Genomic DNA, 14,000 nt, shown 5'->3' with positions numbered 1-14,000 from the left:
GTTTCATCAAGTTGTTAGCAGTTAATCGAACTCGATTGCCTGTGTCGGAATGGTTCCTTTTCACGTTAGTTTATGAAAGACCCGCCAACATCGTGCATCGCGGCAGCACCTGACGGTACAGTCGTTGATCTAGATGTCTGGACGGGTCCGAGTCCTGCCGGCTTCTTACAGTGTGCGGGCAACATTTCAAAGGCCGCGTCCCGACGTTAGATTAAATGAATAGTCTAATAGCGTTCAAGTCTTGGATCCAAGATCCAAGCGACTAAAAGCAAAACAAACAAATGATACAAACTGAATTACTCAGCTCCCGAGTTATAGTATTAAAGTCGTCACCGTTTTCCGGACCCCTCGCCAGATTGCGTCTGCGACCGCGCGGGACAGAAACGATTGACTTTAATTATTGTGTGACCGCAATTTTCGATAAATACTTATTTCCGTTGATGTTCGTCCTACTTTTCAAAAAACAACAACAGCAGCAGCAGCAGCAGTAGCAGCGTTAACCCAATTGAGTATTGTTATCTCAGCATGAACCCGCGGCGGGTTTACCTCACTGTTTGACGCGGCTGCGTTCAACACACAGTATCTATATATTACCTGGGATAAACCGTGGATAAACCGTGGATAAACCGTGGATATAGAGAGAGACTGCGCGCTACAAACTATAAATATATATAATCGAGTAAACATCACGATTCGTTGCGTGAAGTTGGATCGTGATTTTATAAAATGGATGCAATGAATTTGTTGGTTAGTTTTCTGTTACTGATGGTGACAGCGACCTCGATGACTGCAGCTCAGGCGACACCAAGTAAGTTCTCTCTAAAAAGTTTCCTAGTATTTTATGCAGCTTTAACAAATTCAGCGCCGCAGAGGATCTTTTAAAAATGGCAGTTCTATTGGATATGTTTGCATAAAGTCAATTAAAGCCAATCACTTGTTCCTAAATTTCTGAGGGCAAACTACAGCTGCAACAGTCCATAAAACCTGTGATGATGTATTTCTTTATCTATTCTTGGTATATCCGACTAATCGCGGGGCGTCGTAGACATAATAAATGTTGTTACATTATACTTGTTTCAAACTGTTTAGTTTGTCGGAATAACAATCATCAACCCTTCACATACTCCGACAACTGTTTGTGACTGTTAGAACTCTAGAACAGACACCAAATGGCTGTAGTTATCAGTCAAAGTATATAAGGCTACTCTCCAGGTTTCACGCCAAACAATAAACACTGGATGTCTGGTATTTTTATTTGCAGTTAATTGATTTCCATGCTTAATTGTTCCTACATGCCAACGCCGAAATGGGAAAGCTGTCATTAAGTTACTTATGTATATATACAAATTTTAAAAGCCGGGAAAACTATGGATGCTAACAGGGGTGGATCGATGATAGGTTAAACTTGAAGGCAGGGTTCAAATGAAAAACAAGCGGGATTTTCTAGGATAAAGCAGCCACGGCGCAGGGTCTCCCTGTCGTTAAAGGTGCAGGGTCTCCCTTCCTCTAGTTAAAGGCACAGGGTCTCCCTTCCTCTCGTTAAAGGCACAGGGTCTCCCGTCTCGGTGAAGGCGCAGGGTCTCCCTTCCTCTCGTTAAAGGCACAGGGTCTCCCTCTCGGTGAAGGCGCAGGGTCTCCCTCCCTCTCGGTGAAGGCACAGGGTCTCCCTCCCTCTCGGTGAAGGCGCATGGTCTCCCTCCCTCTCGTTGAAGGCGCAGGGTCTCCCTCTCGTTGAAGGCGCAGGGTCTCCCTCTCGGTGAAGGCACAGGGTCTCCCTTTAGGTGTTTGGAATCTTTGAAAATACAAATGCATAGGAAAACATGCAATTTCCGGTCAGAATCATCAGTGTTAAGTTTGCAGTAGGTTTTAACGATCTTTTCCTCGAGGAAGGCGGGCGTAAAGAAAAGAATTTAAACCAACCTCCGAGTATCGTCAGTTTTTACTAACATGTTTCATTGTGAGTTTTTCCGTGTTTTCAGAGCCTGGGGACGAACTGAAAATCACAACAATTCTCGTAAGTGACACCAGTCTTATTTCACATAACAGCGGCCATCTTGATATTAAAGTCCCGTGTGGTCCATCAAAATTGCGCGAGATCCAAGATGGCCGCCTTAATGTGATAAATAGTTCATTGTAAAAATGTATGATTTATTTGATTCAGTCGGAACCGTTTCTGATGATAACTTCTGCCGGGACTTTTGAAGGATATATCGTTGATTTAGTGAACGCTCTCGCTGATGAAGTCGGTTTCAAGTACAAATTGAAGTTAGTCGCCGACGGGAGATACGGGGCTCTCACGCCAGACGGCAAATGGAACGGGATGATTGGCGAACTAATCAACAAGGTAATTTGCATATTTCTTCTAGGAACTCTCGTAAAAGTAATTTGCATATGTGAAAGTTAATTGTCGTATAGGAAATTTTCATATCTATAGATGATAATCAGTTGATGTGTATATACTGCAGGCACTGGCGTCCAGTAATTTGCATACTGTAGATTTAGTCGTTAAGTAATTTGCATAATGTATACAATGTTGCTAAGTAATTTACATTATGCATGCTGCACTGCCGTGAAGTTATTTGCATATCTTGTCTGTCGATAAAACCTGGTCCAGAGTTTACCTGCAGCAAGATCTGAAGACGTAAGAATTATTTTAAAAAATTGTTTCGTTATTTCAGACAGTGGATATGTCGGCTGCACCTTTAACAATAACCTACATGAGATCACAAGTTGTCGATTTCAGCAAACCTTATTTGAATCTCGGCACTACTATAGTTATGCGGAAACCCACCAGGGAGCGCCAGTCGTCGATGTTCGCAATATTGGCCCCGTTTGAGGCGGAGGTTTGGGTGTTTATAGTTATCGCGTACGCCGTTATGAGTTTCATACTATTCCTACTCGGCAGATTCACAGAGTGGCAACAAAACCCAAACTCCGATATCGAGGAACGAAACGCATTCTCGTGCCTCAACAGCGCTTGGTTTCTGTTCGGATTTCCGGGCAAAGCTGGTAAATTGTTTCAAAGCATAAATTGCCACAAGGCAGCTATCTGAAAAATCCGCGTTGGCCCTGACTTACAATGAATCCGGTCAAGCTCATGGCCCTTAAGCCTATATATTAAGCGAGGATTTGATTGTAAATAATTGTAATTAATTTGGCTGTTCAAAATGGCCACAAAGCAGTCATAGCAGATTATTGAAGCCACACTCTTCTTAAACGCCCTGTACTAAAGACAATTGTGTTATCAAAACTGTTTTGTACATGAGATTGATTTAGTTTATTCATTTACAGGTTTGACACCAATCTCGTTATCAGTTCGTATAGTCAGCGCCGTCTGGTGGATATTTTCATTTTTTGTATTTGCCACCTATGTGGCTTCGCTCTCCTCAATAATCGGGGTCGTTTCCAACAGTACGCTGAAACCAACCGTACAGAGTGCATCTGACCTCGCAGCTCAGACCAAAATAAAATACGGAACAATAGCTGGCGGTTCAACGATGGCTTTCTTCAAAACAGTAATGATTTTCAATCTTTTAAAATCAGAAACCCTTCATGTAGAACTAGCGTCCCCTTTATCGAGTTTCTAATGACGTTTTGAAGTTCCAATATCATTGAAGATGAGTCAAAATAAAGACTTGAAATTTTAGCTCGGAAAGAACATTTCTTTCAAGATGGTGGGTTTCCCCATCCCTAGAGAACAGCTGGAAAGGAGGACGGATTAGGCCTATAATGTAGTTGGAGAAATATCAAAGAACCCCGAAATACCGGAGAAGTTTCTGTATAAGGCGATAAATGCTATTTAGGATTAAGATACAATTTGATTCTTCCTTGGGAAAAGCTGTAATGATGATGTCCGTGTAGCCGTGAAAACAATGCAGGGAACACAAGTGTATGGCTTTACCAAAAAAACGTTTCTACTTCTTTTCCACTTTCCTGTAGTAGACAAATAATCTGTATACAATTCTTTATAAAAGAGTAAATTACTAATAACCGAATCTATTGGTGTCCATTGCAGTCAAGGATAACTGTTTACCAGAAGATGTGGCAGTTTATGAGCTCGCATGAGCCGTCTGTATTCGTAAATACGAATAAAGACGGATTCGAACGCGCCAGAAGAGGAAATTACGCCTTTATCACCGAATCAACGATGATCGATTACGTCGTTCAGAAGAAACCTTGCTCCTTGATGAAAGTTGGAGGTCTTCTCGATTCGAAGGCTTTTGGTATCGCTTTCCCGAAAGGTAAATATGCAATGAGATCCTCGCGCGTCGCGGGGATGCAAACCTGGATGGCTGGTGTCATGGCTATCCATGATCGATCTGTGTAAACCTAATGTTTTACGTGGGCGGCTGAAATCTAGATTTAGGTTTAAACTTGCCTTGCTAGCTGGTGGCATACATCCTCGCTTGCCAGGGCTTCCCGCTGAAGTTCACGCCAACACAAACCGCGACCACAAGCCCCTTCATTGGACGTCTATTACGCCGCTCAACAGCAGCCACCAGTCTGAGATGCGTTCTTTTCACCGGCAGAATCTCTCTATCAATACAACGCATCTGATTGGTTAGAGATACTGATGGCCGCTGAATGAAAACTTATCCGCCCAACACATCTACGCAAACCCTGGTAAGCGAGGATGATGGCATGGTTGAATGGTAAGAAAAAAACCTGGACCTATCGAATGAATAATTATTTTCAAATCAACTTTTTCAAATCTTTGAAAGGATCCCCATACAAGGACTTGGTCAACTTGGCTCTGTTGAAATTAATCGAAAATGGAAGGTTGCATCAACTCTACCAGAAATGGTTTCACTCGAACGAATGCCCGCGAGTGGACGACGATGCAGACGAATTTCCCCGTCATTTAAACATCGGGGTGTCTGAAATACGAGGAGCCTTCGTCATTCTGGTGCTCGGTGTTATCGTAGCGGTCGTCGTCGCCATATTTGAGTGTTTATATCGCACCGCGCAAAGATCTAAAGATAAAAAGGTTCGTAATTTGCATATACGTCATCATACGCGCTACTTTCGCTGGCTATACTGCCCGCCGATTGGTTCCCGCGTATGGATACGGTTTTATATGGTATAGCTTACTTTTTTACCTCCGAGCAAAGGGATATGATTATGAATTTGTGTAGTACCCAACCTTGCGTAAGTCGCGGATCAGCGAAAGTCGGATAATCACTTATATCGGATGAATATTGATGATCCTGAAAATAACTGTTCATCATAATTGTTTGATTTGAATATATTGTTTATTTCTAATTTGTAGACGACGTTTATTGATCAGTTTAGCTCGGATCAGAAGCGATCAGTCGGCGGTTGTTGTTCTACGACACGTGATGTAACCCCACCTCCGAGATCCGCTCCACCGTCCGAACTCAAACAAGGCGCCTAAAGCTGATCTAGACAGAGACAGGCAGACGGACAGAGAAATGAGTCAGACCGGACAATACGGAAAGACAGACAGCAGCATCGCTGAGACACCAGGCAGAACAACCTACCTCTATCAGTCTGCACACAGTTCCGCGATACCTGACATTAATTCATAGCTCAAGTGAACTATTGTTGACTGGAACTCTGCTGGTCCTGGTGTTGCGCGACCCGAGGCTTCTCCCTCTTACTTATTTTAGTCAGTGAAGTAGTAGCGTGTTTTGCTCGTAGATTATGTTTTTCTAGACCTCATATTTTTGTGCAAGTTCTGTTTGACAGGTTCTTGAATAAAGATATTCCTGCAATTTTACTAGATTCCCTCTTGTTTCGTGTTGTTGACACAGTATTGTGTGTTATTTATCAAGGCGTCTATACGTACTCTCAAGTGGGATTTCTTGTTTATCATCCCTAAAGCCGGGCGTAGGTCGACCGTGCGACGCAACGCGATCGTCGCGTTGCGTCACAAGCGGGGGCGTAAGTCGGTTGCGACATGATTGTCAGCGACTGTGTGCGACTAGTTGCTCCCAGTCGCAAGAGCGCGTAGATCGGTTGCGACAGTCGCCGTCGCGTCGCAAAAAGTAGAACATGTGCGACTCATTGCGACTGGCGTCGCTGGCAGTCGCAACCCGTCACTGGCAGTCGCAAGGTAGCGTAGGTCGGTGAATCGTTGCGACACGATCATCGCTGGTGGTCGCAGTGAGTCGCAAGCCGTCGCAAGGCCGATCTATGCCTGCCCGGCTTTATGTGTCTTCAAAATAATCTTTATAAAGAGTGCCGTGCGGGTCACCATAACGGCAATATTACAATCCTATATTCAATGCAACCCGATAGAATATTTGATTCGGCAAAGCGAGACAGCGCCTAAGCACAATTGAACCTAAAATCATTTCAAAGAGGAACGTCTAGGGATATGAGCTCACTAGGCTATAGCCGTTTCCTGCTGGTGGAAGCGATATTAGACTGGTCGCCTGTCCAATTCTGCGCCACCCGCATTCGCAGTCAGAATAGACACCGGTAACCAGTCTAACCGAGTTCGGCGCGATACCGGGGCCCCTGGCAAGCGAGGATGACGGAATGAAAAAACCGATACATCTGCGATAAACATATTAATTATGCCCTTTCTAGCGGTATTGCGCAATGACTGTTTACAAACAAAATGGATGCTGATGTTCGTGTAGTGTTGAAATCGTGTGATACGTTCGTCGCTCTACCCCCGGCAACTCGAGACAACTGCATCGTATTCGGTAAGAATGCCGACCGACCGTCTGACGAGGTGCAAGAGGTCGTCTATTTCCCGGCTGCAGATCATGTTCCATCGACAGAAAAACTTAAGGCAAGTGTCATAATTTTTTGACACGTAAAAAATGAACCCCAAAAAATGAGCCATTCTACTATTAGTAGAATGATAGCCTAAGTAAGTCAAAATCTAAAAGAGCGTCGTAGACTGGTGTCGTCTTAAAAAACGGGGGAGTCTGCTGCACTATATCTATCTAAGAATGGTCCACGGACTTTAAAAACACTCTTAGCTTTGGTGTCCATGATTGGCCATAGAGATCTAAAGATGTGACAGTTCTGGCCTTAGCTGGGTTTGTTCAAGGCAAAGTTGACCTGAAATGTGGCTTTAATACACGTTCACTCGTTTTTTCCAACAGTGTACATTTCTGGAGATTGATCAAGTAGTCCACACTGAGGCGGTCGTATTGAGTAAACCTGCGTGGATCTGGGGCGCCGAGATGGGGGCCAATCAGCACGGAGTATGTATCGGTAACGAGGCGGTCTGGACGGTGCTCGGAGATATCGACGACGATGGTGAAGATCGTCTGCTTCCGATGGATCTACTTCGGTACAATTTCATAACATTAAACACGTTTCTAATCTAGTTTGAGGCCACCATCGATTCTGGCGCAGCGAACATTGATTCTATGAGATTTCTTTTTGAATCAATTGTAGCAAATCCGAGAATCAATGGCAATAGATCCAGAACATCGAGATAGCTCTTTAACTCATTCACTCCGGAATACCCAAATTCAAAATCACGCGCAGCAGACGGAATTTCTGCCATTTTGGTTAACAGGGGATTCCCCCTCTGGTGCTTCCCATGATCAATAGTGTCTATGACGCGTTGCATAGGGGATTCCATGGAATTCCCTCACATAATTTATGATAATAATGTTTACTTGCATTCTGATTGGTTAAAATCACGTGTAGTTTGAACTTAGGCAGTGTTTACATTTGTGACGTCATGAAAACTGCTCCCAGCAGCTTTCCGTATGCAACGGTAAATATCGGCCTGACAGCGGCTTAACGTAGTCATTGAGTTAAGGCAAAATTTGAGCCCTTTAAGAATGAGATATATATCTCAAATGAAATGGTGGCGGAACCAGAACTTTGAGATCAACTACAGTAGACAATAACATTGATTCTGGTTCGGTCAACATTGAACGGATATGATATCTCATTGAATCAATGGTAGAAGATCCAAAATCAATGGTCACAGATCCAGAATTATTCGGCGCAATTTCAGCGTGTTTTGAATTTTCAGGTTAGGTTTAGAGCGGAGTAAGACGGCTCGCGAAGCGCTGGATGTAATCGTCGAGTTATTACACAGACACGGACAGCGAGGACTGTGGGGTGAACACAGTAGTTATATAATTACAGATAGACAGCAGGCGTGGGTTTTAGAGACAGCTGATCAGTGGTGGGCAGCCGAACGTATTACAAGTAAGTATGCATGGCTACACCTGTACAGTAGAAACTGTTTGCCCTAACATCAATCTTCAGACAGGTCCCTGCACACCTATGACTGGCCCAGCACCTGCAGCCCATCAGACACTTCATACTTTATCAGCATTCTTCCAGTTTTTTGATCGTCCACACTTGTGTTCTGAAATGTTTTTGATTGAAAATAAACGACAAACACCAGACATTAGAGATTTTATCAGCTCACTTTCAAAAACTGATCAGTCAAACTTCACATGTGTTCAGGACTTCACCTGAGACATTTCTGATCCTATTAAACATTTTATCAGCACACTTTCAAAAACTGATCATCCACACTTCACACTGAAATAGAGATTGTCTGAAGGGCTGCAGGTTGCAGGCTGCAGATTGTCTGAAGGGCTGCAGGTTACAGGCTGCAGATTGTCTGAAGGGCTGTAGGTTGCAGGCTGCAGATTGACTGAAGGGCTGCAGGTTACAGGCTGCAGATTGTCTGAAGGGCTGTAGGTTGCAGGCTGATGGAAGATTGACTGAAGGGTGGCAGGTTGCAGGCTGACTGAAGATTGTCTGAAGGGTCTAGTCTAATTATTTGTTTGATTCAGGTGGATGTCGTAATATATCCAATGAATTGAGCATCCGAACGAAGTTTGATCTGATAAAAGACGGAACGCAGGAATTCGCACGACGTAAAGGATTCTACGCGCCCTCTAGTGGACCGTTCGATTTCGCGGCCGCGTTCTCCAGCGGTCCCGTCGACGATGTGGCCCACGCCCTGAACTGCAAGCGGCGCCCGTACGGGCGATTCCTCTGCGGGCGTTATTTGATGGAGCAGCTTTCAAAAACCGGTTCGTTTTGGGCGCTGGGCAATACAGGAATTCAGTAAAATTCAATATTTTTAGATTTTAAAAATTTTTCGTTAACAAATTTAAGTTCATTGGATTAAAATTTAATCAATTATTTGACTCATTTCGTTTCTGATATTTTAACTAAGTTCAAATTTTTTGTGTCGAGATCAGTTTTAACTACAATAAACCTAGACTTACTCGGAAAAACTCGGACTGGCAAAATTGGTAAAAAACCTGTCACTTGGCCATGCCCGAGTTGAGTGGGGTTTACTGTATTGCAGAACTATCAGAGAGGCGGATCCAGGGTCTGATCCAAAGAAGGGTGCACCCCAAAATTCGCATATCATATTAACTAATTTTTGGAAAAACAGAGAACAAGCTTAGGAATCTAAACTTAAGATTTGAGAGAAAGTTGATATTTTTAGGGGGGTGCACCCTTGGATCTGCAGGGAGTACATATATTCATTCTGAATGTCTAATCATTTCAGGTGATTTCAACGCTGAGAGTTTATTTTCGATTCTACGCGATGAAGAAAGTGATATATGTATGAATGGTGGTATTGTCTCCGCGGGTAGTCAGGTATCCGTCGTACCGATCGACGGTTGCGCTAAACCCGCGACTCACTGGTTCACCGCCACGAAAAACCCAGCCGTCTCGCTCTTCAAGCCGTTCTTCTTCGTCGGCGGAGCTCGAACGTGCGAGCTGACGCGATCTCCGGCGGCGCCACCGCGCGGGAAGAAGCGGAAACGAGTCGATTTGAAGCACGCGTTGTATCGCAGTCACGAGGAAACGTTCGAAGGGAATTCGTCGAATCGACGGAAAACAGCGGAGAAGATGAAACGCCTTCGAGAGTTGGAACGCGAATCCGTGAAAACGGTCGATGAATTGTTGGGAAACTACGACAAGCAGACGGACAGCAAACAGACGGATAGCAAACAGACGGAGCGTCAGCAGACGGACAACAAACAGACTGACAGTAAACAGATGGACAGCAAGCAGACGGACAGCAAACAGACGGAGCGTCAGCAGACGGACAACAAACTAGCATGTTTGTTCGAGGAAATGGTACATGCTGAAATGTCGATTTATGCTGTTGAAACTGGCGACTAAAAATAGGAAATTAAACAATGTCTAGAAGTAAAATGGTGCCATGTCCCTTTTTAGCATGCTGTTAGGGCAAACTTAATAGGACCACAGAGGTCCCAGAGTTTAATCTGCAATCTAGTACCTGGCACTCAAGAGTCTAATCTGCTATCTAGTACCACGGTTCCCAGAGTCTAATCTGCAATCTAGTCTCAATAATAATACCTGGATTGTTACTTTGTAGATTCAGCATTTATCTGAAGAAATCATATACCGCGTTATTCAGGGGTGGATCCAGAGGCCAATTTTGAAGAACTTTTCAAGTCCCAAAGGACACTTTGATGTCCAAAAAGAGTAAAGTGTACTTCTTTTGAAGAACTTGTCACCGATGAGACAAATATTAGGAATGATTTCGCAGTGAAATTCACCTATTATCTTTGTAGACAAAATCAAAAAGGGCACCGAAAGAAATAGATGGACTTGTTCAAGTCTTGCCCTGGATCTGCCTCTGTTATTGATAAGAGTATCTCAACATTTTAAGTTTTACTGTTGTTATTTAGTTTTGAAATAAAAATGCTTTTAGGCAAACCGGAATTCCCTAATCTTATATTTATTTATGTTTCATCCATGAAGAGCAGACTCAAGGGATGTCTCTAGTTAATACACCATTATTCAAAAAAGTCAATTCTTTTTCGGTTATGTTGTTTTTAATATTTATAAAATTCCAATACATGATTTGTCTATATATATATATATATATATTTTATTTTGTCATTACTCTATTTACAGTGTGCACAGGTTTTCATTTCGACAGAAAGACAAAACTTTCATCAAAATCATTACTTAATTGAATCGTACATTTTTGTTGGTTCTTTCAAACGTTTTAAATAGATACTTGATAATTTTCCGCTTAAAAAATTAGTTTCTTTTTAAATTGAAAAAAGAAAAAAATCGGAAACAACAAAAAGGAATTCAATGAAATGAGTCGAACTAGAAAAAAAACCTAAGAAAAAATTATTTTAAAAATTCGGCGAAAAAAATTATCTCGTTTTATAATGATTTCTCATTTTCAAAATGAAAAAAAAAAAAAATTAAAAAATAATCTGAATAATTACTTCCTCCAGGGAAGTTCATGTGAGGGATTCGGACTGGGTCTGTTCTTCTCTCTCTGTTAGTGTCTAGGATAAACGCACGCGTTAAGTATTACACAAGAGTTCATTAGATGATAACAACAATTCCACGTTTCAAATCATGATCGTTGTATGAAAGTCTTCCCGCTGAAAAACAATAACAACAACGCCCCCTATTAGCATCGGGAATGAATAAGAAATCGGGCGCCGATTTCGAAAGTGATTTCGTTCGATAACTCACGTGATGGTTTTCTTTTCAGCAGTTTTTGGAGTTTGTTTTGCGCGGTTGAGAATTTTGATGAAGTCGACAGTTTTCGCCCTCATGTGCGAGTGGATATAAGCCTGCGCGAACAAAACGAAACTCTTCATCAAAAATATCCGGAAAAAGTCATGAATTCAGAGTTTCCTATACTAGTAACAGGGCTGTACATAGCAGTTGCCCCCTCCCCCCCCCCAATAAATTTTGGAAAAGTGCCCTTTTTGCCAAATAGGGTAGACTTCTTTTGGGAACGTAGAAATGTGTCCGACTTGAGAGTGATATCCGAGATGTTATGTTTTTCATATATAGTGCGACTAAATCTGTTGAATTAGAGAGGTTGTTTCAATCCTAGAACAGTCGAATCTTATTTCAAGAACCGGATGATCGTCTCGTCGATTTGGGAATTTGATTCGAGGACCGCGACTACAAAGGAAGCTTTAGAGCTAGAATTAACATTCTACGCTAGGATTAAATCATCGAAAAATTCAACAACCATTTTAACTTGACGGGAACAATTCATAATTCAGCCTCTTAAGAAAAGAGAATCCCTGAATCTACCCCATCCTCCCCCGGCAGGGATTCGAACCTGATGGCATCGAGATCGCCACGGCACGAAACCCTGCCATAATCGACCGTGCGCGCAGATACATACGCAGTTCAGATGATGTGATTTTTAGCCAATCAGAAATCCCTTTTTTTTTTAGCCCGGGTTTTCCCATTTATAGTTCTTCCTTGAAATTTGCCTCAACGATTATACAACGAGCAATCTGATTGGTGCCGCCAGTTTTCGTTCGGAAAGCTGCGCATGTACCTGCGCACCCGGTCTACTGATGCAGGGGTTCGTGCCGTGAGTGTAGCGATGCCATCAGGTTCGAGTCCCTGCAGAGGGAGGATGAATCTAGCCCTAAATGAAATTTTGTTTTCTATGTTTTGTTTCTATGCGTAGAACGTACCTTTGAACATTTAATATGATAGTGTAGATAGTTCCTCAGTGTGTGAATCAGGTTTATAGTGTTGTCTCGAGCCTGTGCGTTGGTATGACGCCGTTCCAATACTGAAAACACAAACTTAACTGGTATCATCAAAAATTCATGAAGACTAGTGTGAATTTTTGGTACCATTTCATAACATAAAGAAAACCTTCATACATTCGAACGCGATTATTTCGTCACATTACTGATGTCATCTCTATTTTTTTAGTCTCAATTTATATTTCTAATTCAATTTGCTAAGTCAAGGTTCCTACAATTCCTGGTATCCAGAATTCAAAGACTTTTCAAGGAATTTTCAAGGAGTAATTTTCAAAATTCAAGGAGGTTTACGCGGTCATATATAAGGAAAAAAAGTCGAAAATTCAAAAACAAAATCCATATTTTTCTCAAATTTTGATCAGTTGTTGTGTGTGCCGTTTTGGTTTGACATGTTTAAATGTTATAAATCTCAAAGTGAAACAACTTTCACTCACAAGTCACGTAATGAAGAATAATAGAATACACTGTCTTCTGAAAAGGACCTTTTGAAAATTTTTTACAGGACTTTCCCAGAATTTAAGGAGTTTCGGAGATTATGTATATTTTTCAAAATTAAAGGATTTTCAAGGACCTTGAAAAATATTTTCAAAAATCAAGGATTCAAGGAGTTGTAGGGACCCTGTAAGTTGATTTCGTCGTTGTCCCAGCTTTGGTGACTTGTCAAATTGTCCTGTAATAGAGGCAGCTCTCGACTCCTCTGGAGTAGCTACTAGAATCTCCTCCCAAATGCACACGAGAAATAAGGATGGATGCAACAGATATTCCAATATTGTCATTTGATCGAAAATAGTAGAAAATCTCCAGTGATGAGAATAAATCAGGATCTTACCGAATGTAATGTATCCGATGTTATCGCCGGTTTTAGCGTCCGTTCCGCTGAGTTCCGACGGCGGATCTTTGTGACTGAACAGAACCTGAGGAGCTTGTTGAGCAGTTCTACGACTCTCCTTGAACTCCTACAAACATAACAACAGTCGATGATGTCATAGGGGGATTTATGGAGGCAGACATCTTTTCTAGAAGTGTCTATAGATCAAATCACTGGTAGACAATTTGATGATGTCATAGGGGGATTTATGGAGGCAGACATCTTTTCTCAAAGCGTCTAGTATAGGTCAAATTCCTAGTAGTAGACAATTTGATGATGTCATAGGGGGATTTATGGAGGCAGACATCTTTTCTCAAAGCGTCTAGTATAGGTCAAATTCCTAGTAGTAGACAATTTGATGATGTCATAGGGGGATTTATGGAGGTTGTAATTTTTACCTGCATGAATATTTTGCTGATGACCATGTCGTCGTATTCTTTGAACAAAGTGCTGAATATAACGGTGACTCGGTCCTTTTGGGCGTCGACGTACCTGTCATAACGAACAATTCGACATACGTTAATCAACTGTTTAACCCCGCCCCCCTCATCCCTTATTCAATTCACAGGTAGTAGGAAACGGTTCCAGCATCCAGTTGTGAGATGGAGTTTGAAATCTGAGTTAAAATCAAAACT

The 14,000-nt window shown here is 42.2% G+C and overlaps 3 protein-coding genes across 4 annotated transcripts in view; 2 read left to right on the top strand and 1 right to left on the bottom strand.

The window, feature by feature from the left end:
• Positions 1–14,000, bottom strand: part of LOC141911766 (actin-related protein 2/3 complex subunit 2-like) — a 107,470-nt gene that overhangs the window by 91,440 nt on the left and 2,030 nt on the right. The window contains exons 6-10 of one of the 2 annotated variants that reach the window (XR_012620078.1): positions 13,764–13,857; positions 13,327–13,453; positions 12,420–12,520; positions 11,449–11,549; positions 11,233–11,354 (exon numbers count right to left, since the gene is read on the bottom strand). Coding sequence is in view for 1 of the 2 variants with exons in the window: in XM_074802804.1 (XP_074658905.1) it covers positions 11,327–11,354; positions 11,449–11,549; positions 12,420–12,520; positions 13,327–13,453; positions 13,764–13,857 (451 nt within the window). In the remaining variant the exon portion in view is untranslated. Of the gene's footprint in view, positions 1–10,794; positions 11,355–11,448; positions 11,550–12,419; positions 12,521–13,326; positions 13,454–13,763; positions 13,858–14,000 lie in introns of those variants that run through there. The other variant, XM_074802804.1, reaches the window with a different exon arrangement.
• Positions 538–5,743, top strand: LOC141911969 (glutamate receptor ionotropic, kainate 2-like). The gene is made up of 8 exons (XM_074803100.1): positions 538–808; positions 1,980–2,014; positions 2,162–2,344; positions 2,679–3,009; positions 3,292–3,515; positions 4,016–4,241; positions 4,722–4,987; positions 5,270–5,743. The coding sequence occupies exons 1-8, from the start codon at positions 727–729 to the stop codon at positions 5,393–5,395; spliced, it is 1,473 nt and encodes a 490-aa protein (XP_074659201.1). The 5' UTR covers positions 538–726; the 3' UTR covers positions 5,396–5,743.
• Positions 6,578–10,672, top strand: LOC141911765 (secernin-3-like). Its single transcript, XM_074802803.1, has 6 exons — positions 6,578–6,763; positions 7,083–7,273; positions 7,973–8,151; positions 8,751–8,993; positions 9,482–10,059; positions 10,322–10,672. Exons 1-6 carry the CDS (start codon positions 6,587–6,589, stop codon positions 10,433–10,435), a joined length of 1,482 nt encoding a protein of 493 aa, XP_074658904.1. The 5' UTR covers positions 6,578–6,586; the 3' UTR covers positions 10,436–10,672.

Source organism: Tubulanus polymorphus, chromosome 10 (assembly GCF_964204645.1).
Source record: "Tubulanus polymorphus chromosome 10, tnTubPoly1.2, whole genome shotgun sequence".
NCBI classification, from domain to species: Eukaryota; Metazoa; Nemertea; class Palaeonemertea; order Tubulaniformes; family Tubulanidae; genus Tubulanus; species Tubulanus polymorphus.
This window is presented reverse-complemented; position numbering and strand designations above follow the sequence as displayed.

Bases quoted from the DNA above. Each gene is read 5' to 3' on its own strand.
- LOC141911765 (XM_074802803.1), top strand. From the start codon at position 6,587: ATGGATGCTGATGTTCGTGTAGTGTTGAAATCGTGTGATACGTTCGTC. The intron at 7,274-7,972 runs GTACAATTTCAT...TTGAATTTTCAG, and splicing joins CTTCCGATGGATCTACTTCG to GTTAGGTTTAGAGCGGAGTA. The intron at 8,152-8,750 runs GTAAGTATGCAT...TGTTTGATTCAG, and splicing joins GGCAGCCGAACGTATTACAA to GTGGATGTCGTAATATATCC.
- LOC141911969 (XM_074803100.1), top strand. From the start codon at position 727: ATGGATGCAATGAATTTGTTGGTTAGTTTTCTGTTACTGATGGTGACA. The intron at 809-1,979 runs GTAAGTTCTCTC...CCGTGTTTTCAG, and splicing joins TGCAGCTCAGGCGACACCAA to AGCCTGGGGACGAACTGAAA. The intron at 3,516-4,015 runs GTAATGATTTTC...TGTCCATTGCAG, and splicing joins CGATGGCTTTCTTCAAAACA to TCAAGGATAACTGTTTACCA.